Source organism: Apostichopus japonicus, chromosome 5, assembly GCF_037975245.1.
Source record: "Apostichopus japonicus isolate 1M-3 chromosome 5, ASM3797524v1, whole genome shotgun sequence".
Lineage (NCBI taxonomy): Eukaryota > Metazoa > Echinodermata > Holothuroidea > Aspidochirotida > Stichopodidae > Apostichopus > Apostichopus japonicus.
Genome location: NC_092565.1, coordinates 17,912,999 through 17,935,477, shown reverse-complemented (window position 1 = coordinate 17,935,477; position 22,479 = coordinate 17,912,999). Strand labels below are relative to the sequence as shown.

The 22,479-nt window shown below is 34.3% G+C and overlaps 2 protein-coding genes across 4 annotated transcripts in view; one reads left to right on the top strand and one right to left on the bottom strand.

Annotated features, from left to right (window-relative positions):
* The window catches only part of LOC139967901 (neuronal acetylcholine receptor subunit alpha-9-like), a 64,615-nt gene extending 47,699 nt beyond the window's left edge, over positions 1-16,916 (top strand). For both annotated transcript variants that reach the window (XM_071972096.1, XM_071972097.1), the window contains exons 6-8: positions 2,056-2,174; positions 6,205-6,412; positions 12,135-16,916. In XM_071972096.1, the coding sequence (XP_071828197.1) occupies positions 2,056-2,174; positions 6,205-6,412; positions 12,135-12,727 (920 nt within the window). In that variant the 3' untranslated portion in view covers positions 12,728-16,916. The remainder of the gene's footprint in view (positions 1-2,055; positions 2,175-6,204; positions 6,413-12,134) is intronic.
* Positions 16,917-17,054: 138 nt separating this feature from the next.
* LOC139967900 (neuronal acetylcholine receptor subunit alpha-7-like) overlaps positions 17,055-22,479 on the bottom strand; it is a 93,721-nt gene continuing 88,296 nt past the window's right edge. For both annotated transcript variants that reach the window (XM_071972095.1, XM_071972094.1), the window contains one exon: positions 17,055-19,805. In XM_071972095.1, the coding sequence (XP_071828196.1) occupies positions 19,174-19,805 (632 nt within the window). In that variant the 3' untranslated portion in view covers positions 17,055-19,173. The remainder of the gene's footprint in view (positions 19,806-22,479) is intronic.

The following is a 22,479-nucleotide window of genomic DNA, read 5'->3' as shown; positions in this document are numbered from 1 at the left end:
GTTTGATCCAAGTACTGTTCTGTCTCCATTCCTTATGTTTCTGTTCGTTTGTCCAGCATTTCACCACATATTGGTCATACGTAAAAATTAGTTGATGCTTGCTTTCTGTTATATTCAAAGGCTGCTGTACTATGTAAAATATTATGTTCATTTGTTCAACCTATCTTGATCAGAAACACTTCCTTTTTTTCTCCCTCCAAATGCCCCTTTTCACTGCCTTCATTCACACTCATTATCATTTCTGTTTTCTTGTAAACACATTTGAAAGTAAAAATTGTGATTGGGATATTAACTTTGTAATATCAATATTATTACGGAGAATTTGAAGAACAAAAGGCTGATGAATATCATTATAAGCTAGTCATATTGAATGATTGATCAATGCTTTTCTAAAGTAATTATTAGATACAAATTATAATAAATTCAACAGAAGGTTCATTAAACTTAAGATTTGGCACTATCAAAGTTTATATAGAAAACCTATTTTAGTATCACTGCATGGCCAGTTCGATAACGAAATATGTCGAGAATTTTTTTTGTCAACTTAACATGCGACTTTTGCGGACCACAAGTTCGTATTAAGACTTTAAATAAACTGATTTAAAGACTTTTAAGAACAATGACTATGTTTATTTCTTCCTGTGATTCTTTTGACACCTTGTTACATGTTACCGAAACAACTATATCCTTGCTTACCCCTCTCTTTGAAATAATTTCCCCCTCATATTTAGTTACCCGCCGGTTAGTTGCCCGCCTGGAAAGAAGTCTTACAGAGACAAAGACAGACTAGTCTACTAAAATGTAAAGTCATAATTATTCACTTTCAAAACTTTGATACTTTGCCAGAAACAGCTATTTTGGAAAAGAGAGAGAAGGGAAAAAGTGTGTCGAAATGATATTTTTTGGTACAAATGTTCAAGAAAAATAACGACAAAAAGTAATTTGGGATTAATTTAACATAGTTATGAATATCCAAGATGCATGGCCAAAGTTCCATATATTCTTTTGTGCATTTTACTTAGGGCAAACCTTTTGTATTGTAATCACAAACTGTGTAACACAAATAGAATGTGGTGCATTTGCAAATCATTTGATAAGTATTGTTCGTTGTTAACCTTAACAAGACATGTAATAATACAAAACAAAGAACAACAAGAAGGACAGCAAAACATAACAAAGAGCAACATAAACATTAGTTACTTGTCTATAGAACACACCAGACGACACAATAGCTTTCTTACATGTATTAAATACTTTGATGTAGTTATGGCAGATATAGAGGTTGGCTTATTAACTTCCTTATTAAAAAGGTCAAAATGTAATGATAACATGGCGTTTTCTTCTACACTTCATAAATTACAACATCTGGTGTTTCAGAAATCATAGTTTTTAAACAAAAATATTAACAAGCGAGAATGCAAGAAAAAACTGTGGCGAGAGTGGGAGTTGGGATGATACTCATGGGTGAGCAAAACTTAGCTTGGAGAAAGTTTATGATCTAAATGTTTACCCCGTCCGATATAAACCAGGTGTTTAGGATATTTTCAGAGTGTATAAGATATAACTGTGAACTGCATACGCATTAGATTAGGTAGAAATAAAGCGACAGTGCACCAGTAACTACTTCAGTGCAAATTAATGATTCAAGACCATGTCAGGTGTTAAGTTGAAATAATTCGCCAGTTGATCGGTTACCTACACTCACTTTTTTCAAAATATATAGGATGATACAGTTATGTAATGTTTTAACAAATCGGCAGTTTAACTGCTGGTTGTACTCACTTTCAACACATATGGTGGTATATTCACGTTATGTTATGAAAGATACGACAGTTTAAGTGCTGATGTACTCACTTGCAATACACAGGATGTGATAGTAAGTGGAGTTTAACAGATCGACAGTAAAAAAGACGTAAACTGACGTTTAGTGGGTTTCTCCAGGAATTAATATGGTTTTATGGAATGAGTTTAATTTCCTTCTTCAAAATATATCTTTCCTCATATATGTTTGTTGCATTTATAAAATAATATCTTAATATGTAATGTGTTACCCAGGTAACGAGACTGTTTTCAACAGTGATGGACAATGGGACATTACTGATATTAGAGCAAAATCTTCTGAGATCGAATACCCAGATGCACCGGGAAAGACCTACACCGATGTCTGCTATAGGGTAAGTTTGAGAAATGAAAAACAATAAACAGTGCTCTTTTCTTGATTAATTAGAGGGTTAAATATGAGATTGAAAATATCCTTATCTGAATTTATGGTACAGAATGCTTACTTGGTCTATTTTGTGGCTTGCCCTCTTCAAATAAAATCACTTGTCCCACTGGCCTTGAAAGTGTGTACGGCCTCCCTTCAACCCCCCCCCCCCCAAACATCTCATGACGACTGAGCAGGCACCTCTTCCGCTGCCTCTTTGGGATTGACAAGAATTGTAGAGCCTTACAGAAGTACGAAACTTAACTGCTTCTGTGATATACATGTAGACTGTTATTCCATGAGAACTGACTGTATCAAATTCGCCTCTTGACAAAGACAAGTTTTCACCCAACAAATCCGTTGCATGCAATAAAAGTGAAAGGGATTTGAAACTGACAAATTATATTCATTAACGGATGAATTCTGATACTATTTTAGCTATCTTCTAAACTTGGTTTTCGTCTGGCTTGTCATCTAATGATAAAGCTACAGTATGTGGGATTGAATAACTCGGTATCATACACATCATATCTGCAGTGAATCGCTATTATGCAACGTCAAAATATTCCTCAACAAATGTAGTGTTTTTCTGAATTATATACTAGAGTTCTAGCAGGTGTATGATCATGATGTTCAGTCAATATATTATACTGAACTAATTGTTCTTCCTGTTACTGTACTGTTAGAAGTACAAACCAAAAGTTAAGATATCAGGTTTTTTCGCCTATATGCGCTTGGTTGATTACGTATATGCATTCTGATGTAAACGTGACGTCATACATAATTAGACAAACGGATGTGACGGTGGTTTAACAATTTCAATGCACGTTTTGAAAAAGCCTCCTACCCATGGAAACGGTGTAGTGTGAACATAGTATCAAATTATTCACAGACTTGTACCTACCACGTCGATGTGACAGCTACATTTACATACATGTTATTGAAATGCATGATTGGAAAACGATTAAATTAATGTAAACAACCATATCATGTTCCGGAAAAGTATTACATCAGATTTGATGTTCCAGAATAACAGTGAGTATACACTTTCGAATTGCATTACCACCGTCAGAAACCACAAAGACGTCTCTAATGATAACTTTGTAATGTTGTTAAAACGTATAAGAAATTGGTTCTCTTCCCTCCAGTGGCGTAGGAAGGTACTTTTGAGTGGGGGCTGAAGACTGATGGCCGGCCTGGGGGAGGGGTCTAAGGGGAGGGGGTGTCCCCCTCCCCTTTGGAATTTTTTTTGCATTTCCAGGTAGCCTCAGATGCAATTTGGTGCAATATAGCACACTTCAACACCCACTCCATTTTGTAAACTTAATTTTGTATTTTCACCAGGCCTTAGATGCAATTTGGTGCTCCAAAAGAGATTTTTTTTCTCATTTGGAAATGAAAAAGGGGTTTTCTGACTTGCGAAGCGGGGGTGCGGAATGATACTTCCGCCCTCCACATTTTTCACTGGGGGGGGGCTGGCGCCCCCCCAGCCCCCCGGTTCCTACTCCCTTGCTTCCCTCTCTTCCCAGGCTGTCAATTCCTTTCACAAGCCCTCTTGAGTTACAAAACTAAACATATTACTTACTATAATATATGCAGGCTTTAACCGGAAGTCTTGTACATCTACCGTTCATATTATATCCTACAATGCAGTAAATATCATATATTTTCTTCAAAGTCGTTGCTCAGTGTGAATAACTAATTCGTTATATATGACACTACAAATCCCTATCATTTAAAACACTCTTGAGTAAAATATTGAAAGCAGAATGAATTCATTTGTAACTGTGTAAAATGTTATCTACAACGTATTAAAACGTATTATCTCGAGGCAAAGAAGGAAGTATTTACCAGTTAGACCACCATGGGTTTAGGATAGGGCTGGACACTACTGATCAGAAGGCAATAACGTAGACTAGGGAACTGAGACAGTTCAACATAGACAAGGTTAAATTTGCCTTTCTTTTTAATTGAGTACGTTTTTGTTTTCATTATTGCCGAAATTCAACATACTGCTTATTTTCTAATTCGTATAAAAGTTCCCTTCTGAACAGTGAATTTGGTTTTCTATGCGACAGCATTCCTATCGCCAATATGACTACGTATAATTGTATATAGGCCTACATACTAGATGAACATGTACGTTGTTGTTTCGACCTGAAGATAAATTAGGGCTTTAACTTGCTAACGGAATTAACCGTGATCTTTGTTGAATGAATGATATGCTACACCAAAAAGAGAATTGCATAATTTTCCGATCTACCGTGTATCACAGTTAAGCCTTCGGTCTTAGGAAACCATTTCCCATCCGAATTTGAAATTAATCGTAACCGAAAAGTTCTCCGCACGGTCCATATCATCCTATATAACATCAGAGATGGTAAACCTCTGGGTAGATTTGATCCCCGAAGATTTACGCGCTATTACTGGGAAACAGACTGTGACAATACAGTCGTCACAGGAGGCACTTGTAAGGATCAAAGATGGTCTATAACGGTAAAGTATTAGCGGATATATCTTAAAGGCGATAGGTGGTTTCGTTACAGAAAAAAATACTTTAGGGTATATTACTGTTCTATTTTTAGACGCTTCATTATAACTTAGAAAACTATCACACAACTGAACGTCTATGAATGAAACATACTGGATCACTACAAAGAAGTGCTTGTATTCAGGCTTGCTTCGCACAGAGAGCAAAACTGTAACTCTTACGTCATATGACGTCACTAAATTATCATTCATCTCATATGAAGGAAGTAGAAAGGACGCAAGACATTCGTTTGAATTTATTTTATCAAGAACCCATTGATATGAAAATGTAAAAACTATTTTGCACTTTTCTACATACTGATTATTTTTCCTCGTGCGCAGGACACAACTCAACTGCTTTTAGAGTAATGCTGTTGGTAAAAAAATGTTTACTTCCACAATAACACAAGGCGACACATATATTTTGTCTGTATATGTATATATGATAGTGTGGTGTAAACAGGATGTTGGTGTTTATATTGACCTGACCATAAAAACGGTTCCTCGATTATCCAGTGATTGATAGGTTTGAGGATGAAAACTTAGATGAGATTTTAGTCGGAAGCTGTTTACGATTTATATGTGACTACCGACGTCGCATTCTTACTAGGTACCTTTCATGCTGAACCTAGGATAGTAATTATGATTCAAAAAGCATAATGGAAACTACATTTTTGTTTCATTTTCCCATTCATTAACTTTGTTTCTTAGAGAGAAAATTGGAAGCAAGAATCTTATATAATCGGTGAAAGATAACCATCTAATTTGATTACAGTTTCTGTCCGGATTCACAAAGTGCTAACATTGGAAATACTGAATTTCAGCAAACAAGATTGATTAAGTCTTTGTTGTTATTTGCTGAATACATAATGGAATAGCAACGTCTAAAAGAACAGTATTATGAACTAACGTAATTTCCCACTCAAAATCAAAATTAAGGTTTTCAGTCGTTAGTTGTGTAACATATATAAACCATCGGGATATGGATTGAAGACAAACTTTACTCACATGGAACTACAGTGCAGTAGCATTGCAACGAACTCAACATGTACACAATTAATGAATTGAAAGTCATTTCGAATGCACTTTGTTCACGACGATTGTTGTTATATATACAGAAGCAGATAAGGCTTTTACAAGAAACTCACTTACTCTTCAACGACCAAACTGTCAGGGATGAGTTCACTAATTGACTAAGATAGTATTCTATATCCCAGTCTTACACCGAATGTGACTGAAAGTACAAATGGTTTTGTTTTCAAAAAGCTGAGTTTTACTTAAACGATAAATTAACTATATAATCTGTTTTATTACCATTTTGGGGCTTTAATAGCACTTTCTTGGGATAATTCCGTTTACTTTATTTCTCCATAATTGCATCCGGAGTAATAAGATTGTTTTAAACATCGAGCTGTTCCTAATCTCATACAACCACTAACCGTAAATTGCTGTTGTGTTTATTTCGACAGATCAAGTTTTCCAGGCGTCCTTACTATTACGTATTTAACATGATTTTGCCGTGTGGATTTGTGTCTATGGTGGCGCTCTTAACTTTCTTTTTACCACCTGAGTCAGGGGAAAAAATCAGCCTCGGCATAACAGTGCTACTCTCTCTAACTGTGTTCCTTTTGTTGGTTGCGGAAACTATGCCACCGACAAGTGCTGTTCCTGTCGTTGGTAAGATACCTTTCATTTACCTCCAAGCAAAACGTAGGACTTGGTTCAAACTTAACAGTGTGTGGGTAATGTTGATAGTCTTTATCATTAGCACGATAAATCCTGAAAAACGACGATCGTTGACTTATTTCAAGCGGTAGCGTTTTATCGTTGGCGATTTCTTTTGTAGAGAAAATTTAAAAATTAAAAGCATTTCTTCTTTCATGTTAGCTGACCCAACAAAAATGTTATTACATAAAAAATAATATTTCGTCCAGTTTATTTTCCGATTGCTTCTGCAAGCTGAGTGAATCCTGGCTCCTATCTGCATGGCTTTAAATTTTTTTATAGAAAACATTTTATTGTAAGCATGAACTGACCAGAAATTATAACTGTTAGAGTTATAAAATAGTTCATGACAACAGAAACAAAGGCTTCGGCTAATTATCTGTTTGCTCATCTTCATCTCTACTCGCAATTACTCATGAAATTCTGCGTCAACTACACACAAACATTGTAACCCCTTTACAAACACTACTCTATGATTATAAACAATTTTAAATGTCACTGGGTTCTTTCATTACTTACTGTAACAATAACAAACTCTTCCCCGTTACTGGGGTAACTGGAAGGTGTTCTCAGAAATGTTAATTCAAACGATATTGTAAAAAGCAGTTTCAATTTTGCTCGTTGTCAGTTTTATTTATTAAAATGAACATAATTGCACCATAAATGCGGGAATACGTCTATGAAGTTGTTACATTCATAATTATGCGAATCAAGTACTAATATTTTCATGAGAGTAAAGCCATTATCGAAGTTTGTCTCAGTCAAACGATATTCGATCCGCCAGCCTGATCCTTTTTTTTTTTCTTAAATTGCATTAAACGCTCTATCCAGAACCAATTTCAGCCTCAATTTCTTGACTCTATCATGAGAAGATTAGAATGTCAACTAGTGACATTTTAACGATAAACATTGCCATATCCAGAAGGTAAACAATTTAAATATTTGATATAATTACACAAACTTTCCAAAAAATGGGTGACATTTAATGATACCTTACAGGAGGTTAACAGTTTTACAGAGGCTGAGAGGCAGCTTATATAGTCTTCGGTTAAGTTAAGGTATATGATCTCATTCTTATTCACCTTCCGCTCGTAAAAAGTTGACATTATAAAACGTCATATTAATCAGTTCTGCGGCATATATATATATATATATATATATATATATATATATATATATATATATATATGTATATATATATATATATGTATATATATATATATATATATATATATGTATATATATATATATATATATATATATATATATATATATATATATATATATATATATATATATATATATATATATATATGGGCATAAGTCATTGTTTTATGTCGAGATGTCTATCATGTGTGACTTCTGTCTCAAATATCATCAGTATTATTATAAGGCCCTATTATTTATATCACTCATTATTGAATGACTAAGGAATGGCCTTACACTTATCATTGGCTAAAATGAGCAACAAGAAGTAGGATCGGCCAATAAAGGATCAACTTAAAAGCTTAAAAGTCTCTGCGAGATTACATGAAATATTTGAAAAAGTGCCTTTTTTCACATCATTAACTCTGCGAACAATGCTGTTACCTGCTGCTATGTACTACGTTAATTAGTCTGTATTTCCAAAATGTGACATAATTGAGATTTAAGGATCTCCTTTTATCTTCTCTGTTTCTTGTTAATAATGATACAAAACTTCCACTCTAGGTGGTGGAGGCAAGGGGCCCAGAAAAACAAGTAAAAGGTTTGTTCACAGACCAAAAAGATGACAAATAAATTTATAAAAGTAATCAAAAGCTTTAGTCATTAAGTAAGTTATGAGTTTCTTCCTAAAAGAACTAATATTCGGGTCATCCTGATTTCGAGTGGTAACTGTTTACTTCAATATCATTTATATTCCATATGTTCATTCTTCGTACACCATTTCATCGTGAAAAACGTTTTACCGTTAATAACAATATTGAACATTTATGCGTATTAACATCTCTTTTGTACAAAATGCAAAGAGGATATTTTGACTTACAAGGTCAATCAAATGTAAGCGAGAAAAATGATATGCCATGTCCAATGCAGGGACTCTATAATTGCTTCTTTTCTATTAAATATACGCACCTTCTTCATAAAATAGTAACCTGAGATATTAATGTGGAAATACATATAAGTTCTTTCACATTATTTCTACAGACTACACATTATCACAAACCGAGAAATACAAACCCCAAAGACAGATTTTTTAAATTTTATTAAACTCTTCTGACAAACGTGAAAACCAATATAATGCTTTCTCAACTTTTCCATCTTCGTCGGTTAAGACAAGTAACACATGAGGGAATAAGACGTCCTTGGCACAACTAACGTTTTCTCGTAGCCGTTCGCGTCTACAATACGTAGCATGTAGGCAATGGCGTGATGAGATTGCCAATTAGCAATATATAGGATATGAAGAGATTATTAATGTAAATTCATTAATACTCGCACCACTTGTTACAATTTCACGCTAATCAGCCATGAAATTTTGCCCATTAAGCCGTAACAGACGGTTACAGTATCTTAATTTGAAATATTTCATCATTGCTTATATAAAATTTTTACTATCTCCTAAATATTTGGATTGCGTGATAAATTAGAACGACTTCAAAAAGCTATTTCAATTATATTTATCTTTCTTCTCATCGAACGTTTCCTTAGCCTTTTGGGGGTGGGGGGGGGGGTTGTTTCCAAAATCCAACTCCACCGGAAAAGAAAAGTTACACTTGAGTGCGTCCAGTCTTTAATGAAAGCCTTAAATGACGAATTACACTTGAACGAAACAAAACCCACAAGGGTTTCGACTTGAACCTAATATATTATACTCTAAACATTTATAACTGCTTCATTCAGCCTTTTGTATTATCCGCAAAGTTAGAGAAATAGTTAAGAGGTAAAGTTGGTGTGAAAATATTGATGAAATTAATACTGTGTGCTATTATAAATGAAGTGTTACTGTTAGTGCAGATAAAGGTACGCTCATGTTGTAATTATATGGTAGATATGTTTCCCTTCCTGAAAGAATTGAAAATGTTGAGAGATTACTTATTACGCTTTGCTTGCTTTACAGTTTTTATATATTGTTGGCTTGTTCATTCTTTAACTGTACTATAGTATACTCGGAATGATCCACCGTACCGTCCGTACGGAGCATAACGAAGGCCTCCATTATTGGATATATTGATACGGTCAAACTTTACACGTGGCAATGGACTAGTATAAAGAATTGGGTTCCTTAATAGGGATATCCCTTGAGGAATAATGACAGAAATTCAACACGACAGGGTTGAAAGTTTGGTGCGAATGACCGATCTATTAGTGTTTCGTGTATAGTGAGCGTAAGGAAGTAAACAACTAACATTGATATGGCCGGAAGGTTGAACTACAATTCTCAATGGAATCACTAGTAATAAGGTTAAAACTCTCTAGCCATATAATGTTATCGGACATGTTCAGTACAAAGAAAGTTCTTCACGGTAATTAAAACAATTGAGAATGGGACAGAAAAATAGACATGTTAGTTTGTCTTATTCGGTTTGTTAGTATAAGTTAGCACACAGTTATACATATTCAGTTTATCAATAAATTAATCAATATGAACGCTGAATTGCACGAAATGACCACAAAGTACTAAAGCATTATTTCGACTAAAAACGGAAAGATGCTGACTAAAATAATCATTCTGTTTAGCTCCCTGATTAACGCCCTGATTAACGCCATGATTAACGCCATGATTAACGCCATGATATACGCCATGATTAACGCCATGGCAAATGTAATGTCTGTTATTGAAACACACATACAAAACATAAGGAGACAAAGGAACATTATATAGTCTAATAAAATACTGAAATGTGGGTGTTTATAATCACATAGTATACAGGGGGTAGGAAGCTTCCAAAAAGTGGGGGGCCACTTTCTCATTCCAAAACCACCACTAGTTATGCTATGAACCGATACACACCGGCCATATCACTTAAATATATATGATGTGTTAGTATATATGCTATCAATACTATTTATTGAGATCGTTTATTGTAAACCGTGCTACAAAAAGATATGGGATGCCATTTTTAAAATAGCATGTACAGACTAAAAATAAATAATTGAACTAAAATATTAAAATTAACAAAGGCTTAAGATATCCAAAAGACAGTTCGTCATCAAAGGGGCACATTATATTTGCCAGTAGGGCACATTTGCTATTTTGGAAAAAGTGGGGGCACGTGGCCCCAGTGCCCCTCCCCCCCCCCCGCTCCTGTCTCCTAAATGCGGCATGGATCGTGATAATGAATGACATTTGTCACGACCCTAAAAATTGATAGATGTTCCCTACAAAACACCCAATGTACATGATTCGATCACTTTGTATTTGTGAACAGAGCCAACCGTTAATCAGTCAATCATAATGCATAGGATTCGTGTGTGTTCAGTATTGTAAGTCAAAAGTAGCAACAGGTCATAAATATAACACATTTTAAGAAATTATAATACACATCAGTTTAAACGAATTAACGCGTACTCACCTTTATCAGTTTTAAAGTTTTGATAAAGCCATGAGAATCGGGTGACAAATATCATTTTTTGCAATCAGCGATATATTATTTAAAATCGAAATGAACAATTTAATCATAAATTATCAAGTTCAAAAAACACAGACTGAAATTTGTGTTTTGTAAACTGTGCATTTCGGTCGTTACAACCCTGGGCAATAGATAAAACACACAAACGTACCAAGTACGATTCAATATAAATGTTAAATTTTGTATAATTGTGCTGTTATATATATAGGCCGGGACTGATTATTTAACCGGTTGATATGTTTATTTAATCCAGGGAATTGACACGCATGTTCATAAATAATCTGCAAGGTAGATAGCGTTTCATCTCCAAAGGTTTGCAACCTTCTGTTGGGAATGATATTGAAATGAGAAGGGTGATCGATTACATCGCCAGGACCAAAAGCTCATAAAATACGTCAAATGTCACGGGATTTTACCATTATTAACACTAAAATGGACGCCAATTACCACATTGCTTCGTCAAACGTCTAGGTTAAGTACAGGTTAAAGTGATTATGCGCAGACATGAGTTTTCACGGTATAGTAACAGTGCTATATACGTATATACTATATTTTCTTTGATTCAGAGGAGTAAATTGAAGTCACCCTCAAAGCTCTCATTTCGCTTGTTGCATAGTATAACATCACCACATATGACAACGTTTAGCAGTTTAGTAGCCATGACAGAATTAACCAAATATATGTACATATTGTGGTTAACTTGTGGCAAAACTAAAGACAATGCAATGTCCTGTTTTGACTCTACTTATCTATCATCTAATTTGAAGAGAAGCTGCATTTAATAGTTTCTTCTCCACATAATAATATGTGTAACAAAATGAAAGAGCCTACCAATCTTGACGTTTTCATTATTTTTTTATTCGTTTTTTGGATCAAACCCTGCATATTGATTTTAGCATGGAACAATTTATGTATTTTTGTCTTTACTCAAGAATTACGTCAACTTCATGTTAATTCCGTTTTATAGGAATGAACCCCTGTGCACGACATTGATTAAATATTTCATTGACATATTTGATTATACGAAATTTATTAGTTAAAGTCAATATTCTCTTCATCAGGAAAATTTTTCATGTCAACAATGGCGCTGGTATGCAGTTCTCTTGCTCTTTCGGTTGGCATTCTGAATCTTCACTACACGGAGCCAGATTGCATGCCGGTACCTTGGTGGGTTCGGAAATATGTCTTAGGTATTCTAGGGCCGACTCTCTTTCCGTTCCGTCAAATTCGAAAGCGTCGCGATTATCTTCCACACAAAGTCAGCATAAAATCTGATGTCTATATGTGGGATGTAGAGGAACTGATGAACATCACAGAGTCATCTCTACAGAGTAACAATGTGAAGCAGAATGGTTGTGTTGGGAACGACACAGCTACGAAAGATGACAACGTTTGTCATCCGGGAAAGGAATCAGCTACTTCGAGTCGCTCTGAGGTCTTTCTCCGCGAACTGCTGAAAGAGACGAGAAAATTGACGTCATCCCGCGAGAGGAAAAGAGAGGAGAAACACAAACAGGCGGAATGGAGACGGGTTGCACTCGTCATGGACAGACTGTTCTTAATTTTATTTTTAATCGGTACTCTTATTACTTTCTTATCCATGATCACGAGAATGAAATATTCAGAAGAAAATGATGATGATGAGTGTGCATGATAGTATTAATGACGACTAATTTCGATGAAAAACATGAAAACCAGAAATAATTTCAATCAAATGATATTATTCACAGTTACTATAGGCATATCGTGAGAACAACATAATGTCGTCATGGACGCTGAAGTTCATCTGATGAACGTGATGATGGTTATCTGTTAGTGTTGTCATATCAGCCGCAGTCATAAATGTTTTAATATCACTATATGGTGTGACATTAATATGGATCAAAACGATGAAAACAACATCCACGTGGATAATAACTGTCTTTGTTTGAACTGACGAAACCTGCGCAATAATTGCAACAGCAGAATATAACATGACACGGTGTATTGATAAATTATTGCTAGCATGCCAATATAGATCAAGAAGTATATCTATTTCTGGAAAGGATCAAATTTGAAAGGAGAGATCAAAACATCAAATGAATTTTTTATTTTATTATTTTTTATTATTGTCATTTTTAATGAGGGTAGTCCTGCTCAGTGCAGAAGCACTGCTTTCCAGAAGAGCATTGTCTCAGATGATAATATTCAAAGTTGGTAGATCGAGTGAGCACGATAGCTTGATCCGATGCTAGGTAACCACTGAGCAGACACATATACTTCACGTACTCGAGGGAATAATACCTCCCTGATCTGACCACGTTTATGAATATTATAACATCGTTTAGCTTTAAACAATTCACGTGTTTGTGATAATGGAGGATTACAACATTTGTGTTGTCCAATAAAACTGCTCAAAAGTAACATCAAAATAAATGTTCGGTAACGTTTGATATTTTATATAATAATTTTGTATTTTTGGTTTTATTTAAAATCCTCAAATAGTGCAGTAAGCTATATTGTATCAAATATTTTCTTTAAATGATCAAATTAATTCGCAGAAAACAGAATGATGTTGATCGCATTATATATACCCTTATTTTATAATCTGACTAACAGCAAAGCAAATATGTTCCTGTAACATTTCAGTTTACTAAAATTATTATCGCATGTGCATGTGAATTATCGTTCGACGTGAACATAGAAATTATCAAAGATTGAATTTGGCAAATATATATATATTTCTTATTTATGGTAGCAACCTACTAATAGGTCACATAATTAAAAAAAAAATAAACTGCTCAAGTATACCAACATTTGTCTCGAAATATCGGAACATATGTAACATATTGTGTGTATGATCGAAGTAATAGCAAAATGATTTTTTTTTTTTGTACACAGCATCAAACTCAAATAGAATAGTAACAAATCACCTTTTTTAACATAATAATATATTTGGTAAGTAAATGCTTATATTAACAGCAAACATATTTCCATACATAAAGTATATTCGTAATAGATGTTGCATGTGGAATTAAAGTCAGTGTTTGATATAATATCCATATTAACGTAATGAAATGAAATACAGATGTAGTTTTAGAAACGTGGATTATACTAATGATTAACAATTATTATTTTAAAAAAAACAGAAATTTTGCTTTTCATGACACACAATTGTCTGCATAACTTTTGTGCATGTCAATGGAGAATTGTAAGTTTAGCAAGGTTAAACATTTTCCAAACTTTGACGAGTTAATGATAGAGTAATATACCTGATTTTTGTAAAATGTTTTGTTGAAATTTTCAATTGAATTTCAGAAAAAGATCAGTTGGCTCCTTGAAGTTAACCCTTTTCGCCAATTGAAAATAGAATCACTTATAGTATATATGTGGTAGTTTTTGCAGATTGTTAAACGTCAAAGGTACATATGACAGCTTACAGAGGAAAACGTCTTGCCTTTAGAATCGCTGACATCATAAATTAAATCAATGATCAATAGCTTTTATATCAGATATAACATGTGCGTATTGGCGTAAAATATCACTATTAACAAGTTTCGTAATTAGTACATGAAAATCTTCGTCATTTGTGATCATTTGCACCTTTATGCTCTTATCGCTGTTATTATTTTGACAGCAATCGATACACAAATTGTCACCAACTTGAAATCAATTTGATAAGTTAATCAGCTTTCAAGATGATGTGGTTACTTGAACTTTATGCCATTATATAGTCATAAACTATCACGCAACCTATTTAATTTCATTATGTTTATGAACGTTGAGAAACCGTCGGTATTTTCAACTCATAACTCTGTTTAGCTTTCATAGTTCAAGCAAGTGACTTTAACCCTTCTAACTATCTTGCTAAAGTTTACGTAACCTTCCTGGTCGTGCAAGCGATATAAAGAGCTCAAAACCGTTCACACTTCAAGATCTTTATGGTTACTCCCATTCCTGTAAAGTATGGACGTGATGATCAACTTTTCTCTGCCTGTACCTAGACTCAATGAACATTAAACTCTACGTCTGCATAGATATGTTGGTCTTCTATATGTAAGCTCTATATCAACCAGAGGTTACAAAAGTTCGATCATTCCGGCTAATGTTCTGTTGTTTACATTAAAATAGCCTGTACTTTATTCCTACTGGAGTTTGTTGATAGTAATCCATGGGAAGATCTCGCAAGCCTATAATTTACGTTGATATAAAAAGAAACGGCGTTCGTCTGCAAAAATAGTATGTTTATTGCTGTTTCGGAGGTTAGGTGACAAACAAAAGTAAGATTATCTAAAAGGTTATATTGATACACGTTTGACACGGTTATTTTACAACTATACTCTCAAACAACTTCGTAATTTTGAAGCGATAGTAATCGCTCTCCAATTTAGCTTGAAGGAAAGATTGTTCGGAATCATCTGAAGTTCTGAATCGCAGGTCGTTTAAAGATTATGCTTCAGAGTGGTTTCAGCTTTCTTGTTAACATCGTAAACTGAAATGTCAAATGAACATAGCAAGTCTATATAAAAAAAAAATGCTGATTATAATCATCAGAGAGAACGGCTTGTTTCTTTGCAAGTTATTTCATTGTATAATTTACAAGATTCCACAAAATATATCCTAACGTCATGATAATGGTTATTATTATTATTATTATTTTGGGACTTTAATTTGTCAAATAATCAGTCAACAACCGTCTTTATGAACATTATGAACATTTTGCACCCAGTGTACATGGCTTGACGGTTTGAACTGTGAATAAGAAACAACCAGTTTAAACTGAAGTGTGTTATAACACCGTAACACGTGTAAGACATGTCAACAGATGCTACCGTGTACCGGTGTACATGGTTTGATCAGTTTGTGTACTGTAAATAAGAGACAACCGTTAATCAGTATAAACTATAAGTATGTTATAACACCGTAACACATGTTAGACCTGTCAGAAAATGCTACTGTGGAAAAATTACTAACAGACGAATTCATTACTCAAAGGGTGTTTCAACTCATGACTGGTTAGGAGTCTAAAAAACTGTCCCTATATTGGACTAGTAAGTATACCTTGTAAAGATGGTTCAAATTGCCGATTTTAAGTCTTTTGCAGTAAAGTGTCATCCACTTTATGTTAAAATATAGACGAAATCATGGACGAAACCTATAGAGTAGTCTGGTTAATCCAGTCAATCATTATTCATATGATTGTGTGTTTTCGTATTTTCTGTTTGTAAGTCCTTCTCAGTAGCAACTGGTCATAAATGTAACACGGGTTAAGTAATTATAAACACATCAGTTTTAACTGGTTAAGGTGTACTCACCTTTACCAGTTTTAACTGATAAAGCAGTGAGAGGCGGGGGCAGTGGAGACTGAGAATCGGGTGAATTCTGATGTAAAGCTGTGGTCTACGTTATACATTTTTTTATGAACAGGTGAAGTTGTCTTATTCTCAAATTATAAATCAATTAATTTTAACTTGATAATGAGCTATTACATGTTTGAATTTCAATCTTTCACAATATACAAACATTTCCCCTCTAATGGAATACTTCACTTGTAACCGTACCGATACATCAATTCACGTTATGAATTAGCAAACCTTCAACGATATTTTAGACAGAAGAGGTAATATACCAAATTGTACAGAATTTTACCGTGAAACATTTGTATATATTTCATTTTTAACTCGTTTTGACAAAACAAAGGTTTTTCGGTAAAACTAACTACACTTAGTAAATTACCTTTTGTGCCTTTCTATAGCAATTAGACGATGTGTTTAGGTTTGGTACTGGATTATGTTAAAGCAATTCATAATTATAAACACCTCAACGACGTATTTGGCAAGGGAAAAGAGGTAATGGGGATCGTTTTTTCCTATATTTCTGTATAGATGTCACAAAAATATTTGCGGTATTTACCATTATATTTGGAACAATAGTTGTCAGTCTGTTATGTCAGCCTGTTATACACGTAGTCGATGTGGTAGTTCGACAAATTAACAACAGAATTTCATTTATAACAACACTTTTATTGTCAATATTTGCATATATCTTTAAACAACAACATAGTATAACTAATCAAAAAATTATATACTATATATATATAAACATATCGATATATTGAATTCACAAATGTAAATAAAAGCAGATTGTTAGATACACTGATGTTATAGCTTTAGTATCGTTCATTATGTCCTTGACAAATGTTCATATTGATATCAAGCACACGTTATTGGTCTCTGTGTTTTATATTTACAATTCTTGTAGTACCATTAACGGCAACATTGCCTTAAAGTTAAAGTTAAAGAAAAAGACTTTTCAGTCCTACTGTTAACGGAAAAAACAACACTGGAGACGCGGGTGGTTTCAAATTAGCTGCTCGGTGACAGTCACATTACGAAAATCCAATCAAAATATGATTTTCCATTTGGTTCTATATTTGCCTCAAAAGTCTTGCGCACCGCAAAACAAGTTTTGGCCTTATTTCCGAGTATATATTTTTCAAGTAGGTGTCTGCATAAGCAGTCACTATCAGGTATGAAACACGCAAGTTTGTATTCCTCTGAATATTGATAAAAAATATATTCTAAAGTTAACTCTAAAATATTAAATATCTAGTACTTACATTCCCCGCCAACCCCAACCCCTGCCTCCCTCTCCCTGACAACACCCGTTTATATACCTGGGTAATATATCTCTAGCACCATGCTCACTACAGATCATATGCAACTAATGATAACCTTCTTTAAATGATCAAACACAATAACAAATCCAAGCCGTACTCTCTTTTAAGACTTCCTTTAAAATATTACAATTTTTTTATGACGACGATAGCTTCAAGCAAACGTCTTTTGTGGTGTATAGCTTGATGTTTTGTGTCTGTTAATAAAATTCGAGAACCATCTTTGGCTAGTTATTTATGCAGACATACAGGTTCAGTTTACATCGTTCAAGAAGCCATTAAAAGACGTCATGCTTGCTACACTGGGGAGATTTGCCCTATACATAACACTATTATACATCACAGTACGTTTATCGTTATATACGTTATACAATTTTAAGAGTCGTTCATTCATGTAAAAGAAATTATTGCGCTTAAAAATGAAATCAATGTATTTTATATGTGATATACAGCTACAGATAAAATATAAATGTCAACGTTTGCGACTTTAAAAGATCCATTTGAAAGATCTAAGATAGTGTTGTTGAATTTAGATCCATGCGGTATATACATCATGAAATCTTATATATAACCAATGACATTATAGGACGAGGAATTGATATTTTGTGTCGCCTGAGAGTATGATCCCCCCCCCCCCCCCCAGCTCCCCTTCCCTTTATCCCTTCCATTCACCTTTCATTACCTTTCCTTTCCTCTTTTCCCCCCTTTCCTCCTTTCCCCCTTTCCCCCATTCCCCCCTTTGCCCTTCCCACTTTCCCCTTTTCGTTAGCCCCTTCCCAGTTCGCAGTTCCTTGTCTTCTGCCCTCTTTCCCCTCTCCTCCTCTTACCCTTCCTCGTCTCTTAACCCCCTCTTCCCCTTTCCTCTTAATCATAATTTCTTGACGATTCATGAAAAGTTGAAAAACAATATATAGTTTTCACTATCAATCAACATCGTCCGTCACTTGTCAAAATGTTTAAATGTAACTGCTGTTTGTAGCCCTCCTTTCATGCAATTGATTATTCTAATAAAAGCATGGGACGAATTTATGTTGCATCTAGTACTTACATAATACATCAAAATATGAAAAACAATATTATTCTAGCCATTTATAAATTTCTTCCTTTTCATTAAAAATGCAATGAGAAATTAATGTTAAACTGTATTAATATTGAATAAGAAATAAAATATATGTATCATGCAGTAATTGAATGATATAGTATGCTTCAATGACATGTCTTAATCAGCAACCACGTATACACATAATTTAATGTCTCATTGTAACGCCTGTCTATTTATCAATCATGATTTATTTCTGAAAAGAATATCGATTTGAATCATCTTTCTAGCATTCATGAAATTAATATTTCTCTTCTTCTTCTTCTTTTTTTTTTGCCTATACAATTTTTTTTTTATACTTTTACCTTTTCTGTTAAAAGTGTGTGTTAATAAACTGAATTAAGTATCAAATAGTATCATACTCTTCATCTCTATAATTTATCTGTATGACTAAATAAACTGAAGCGAGAATACACGCTAAAACATAAAACGTAAAGAAGAGTCTATCCAGGACTCGGGTAAGTAGCAACCATTCACGAATATTATCATTTGTCAAGTTAGAGGTCTTCCCTTGTTGCTGTGTTGTTCTCATACTTGTCTTATCGTTTTTGATACTCGCTAACAATTCATTCATCCGCCTGAGTTCAATAATAACTGCGTTTTCTCCCGCTCCGTGTGCGTTACCATTCTCCATTCCCGGGGAATATTTCCCGCCATATTTGTTCCCATTCAAAACTAGTTCATCGTTTTCACCCGCGAATCTTGAATAAGCTTTCATCTGAGTGAAATTCACGTTAGGGAAGTGTGTAGGACTAGGTCTCTTGTTATTCATACGTTTAGGTTTATGCTTTTCTCGTCGGAGTTTCTTTGGTCCTGGTATGTAGATCATGACAATGGGTGCAATTACCCTCAGAAGAATGGTCCGTACCCAGGGTTTAAGAGGCTCCCCGGATAACCCTTTGTTATAGATCATCACTACGCTCACATTAAGAACCAATGACAGAGAGACGAGGATCATCAAGGAAGCCAAGTATATACCTGTCAAAAATTAAAAAACAATAAAAAATAAATCAATTATAATCCTCGTCTTAAATAATCTTTTTTTTCTAAGAACTAAATACGTCATCTTTCATTACAATTCTATATCTCACGTATGTTTTTCTTTAAAAATGCAAATAAAACAGGGATTGTTTTCTTATTAGTTAATTACATATCTGGTGAAATACTGATTGCAGCTTACAGTTTTGATGTCGAACAGCAACTTTTGGAAATACATCTTGAAAAGTTTGTTTGTACTTTTTTGAGCTATAAGTTTAACATCGCGTAATAGTTTTTTTTTTTGTGTTACTCTGTTTGCGAATGCAACTGTAATTTCACTTAAATCTGCTTTCGTGTGCTTCTTCTTTTATTTTTAAGGTAAAACATAACAGGGCTTGTTCTTGAAAATGCTATCAACTGCAACAATGCTATCATGGTCTTATAATATGTAAGGCCAGTATTGGATGATAATAAACAAAGTAAAATTGTCCTTATTTGTCTTCGGATATAAATTCACAGCAAACAGGCAAAATAATGTTAAATATGATAGAAATAGTGGCATTCATCCGTGAGATAGGAACACGTATGTCCATGAGCAACTAGGTCAAAACATACACAGATAACTTAATAGGCAATATATGGCCTACATAAAATGTCGTATTTTGCAAAGCTCTTAGTAAAAAATAATTAGAGAAGATATGCCATGAGCAACAGAGGGAATGTCACGTGATTAAAGTTGTGCAGAAAATAAAGTCCTCGAACTATAATAATGAATTTTTGGAGGACACGACATGCTTAAATTATTGTCTGTAAATGTCATCATCTGTGTTACCGAGAAATATGGATTTCCACGGTCCGTTGCAGATTAAATAACTCACTGAATATGACCTTGTGTGGTACAAGCAATGACACGATACTATGCAAACAACCGAATTACACGGTAGGATAAAGAGGTTCAGTCTCATGCAACAGTTGACTCTATTATGAATGAGATGGAGAGTAACTTTAACAGCTTATGATACTTTCGTTTTCTCTTTGCACAATATCATGTATGGGAAGATTTGAAATATCAACGAGGATACAGACATCCCTCACCAACACCTTCCTTCATCCCCTTACCCTCCCCCCCCCCTTCATATTTATTGAGTTATGCTATTTTATGTATATTGTAAAGATTGCAACATTTGTTATTAATTATTTGAATATTTGCTTATATTTGCTTATTCTGTTTATACAGTTATTAATTCTAGAATATTTGCTTTTATTTGCTTTTTCTGTTTATATAGTTTTATTGTAACAGGATGCTTAGATGCTTTCAGTACTGCATGTTCAATCGTCCTTATTCTACTTCAAGACTCGTCACTGGTAAAGTAACTTATCTTTTATTATCCATCTTTCATAAAAAATATAAAAAAAATAAAGAAAAATAAGATTCAGGTTTGAAATTCCTACGTCTGATCGACTAAAAATTCTCATGATTTTGTAGTTTTGTAGATTTTAAAATATCGAAAAACTTTTGAAAGCATATCAGTTAACGTACTAGTTATCATTATTAACATTCTTACATTGAAATAAAACCTTTTAAGGGTTTTACTTTTGTTTTATTATGTTTTTCCGTGGTTTTGAATAATTAACAGCTTTATTTGAGCTGAATTACTTATCTTGTGACAATCTGGTGTCGTTAATATTGTATCATTAGTTGAAAACGTTGGTTCCTTGAAAACATAATACTTTAATTCCGGCCACAAATATCGCACCAGAATAAAAGGAAAGTATAAACTATTTGAATGTATGTCCACAACACCATCACGGAAATAATACGTTCAGACATCACTACACGTTGAACCAATTCTAAAGTTAAAATTCCCTCACAATAATTCCCTAAACATGAAATTGCATAAATATTGATTTGTGAACAATTAACAGTCAATTGTGTAATCTGAGCTGTCAAAACAGACACTTTTTAGCCACCCGAGATAAAGCCCGGCCAACTCTATCCATTCTCATGACCTGTACCCTTACATCGAGACTACCATATATGGTCATAACGATGATAATGGAAAGGGGATATATGCTATACACATGGTCAGGTAAAAGTTTGCACTTTTAAGAAAAGTCACCAAGGAAGGAACCTTGGCACGAAAACCAAACTACCGAACGACTGTCCCGCTCTCAACCACATTCCCCTTGCATCGGGACTGTGACTGTGTGATCATCGTCGGATGTGTATCACCATTGCCCTCGAAAGGGAACAGAAGGAACAATACTTTTTTTTAAGAAAAGTCAACCAGGAAAGAATATGGGCACGTTAACCAAACTTCCGAACGACTGATCCGCGTAACAGAAAGATACTTTTTAAGAAAAAGTCGCCCGTCACCATTCCCCTCGAAAGGGAACAGATACTATACAAATGATCTTAGCCAAAAGGCCGAGAACAAAAAGAACGATATGTGCGAAATTTATGCAAATGAGCTTCTTTCACACACACACACACACACACACACGCACACACACACATACAAGCTGTATCTCTGTCACTTGCTGAAGGTATAGTACCCGTACTGAATGACACGCTAATGATCCTGTGGACAAGAAGCACCCACAATCTCACACCCCTTGCTCTCGAATCGACTTGTAATAATATGGATTTTGTCGAGCCGTTTGGAATTATTAA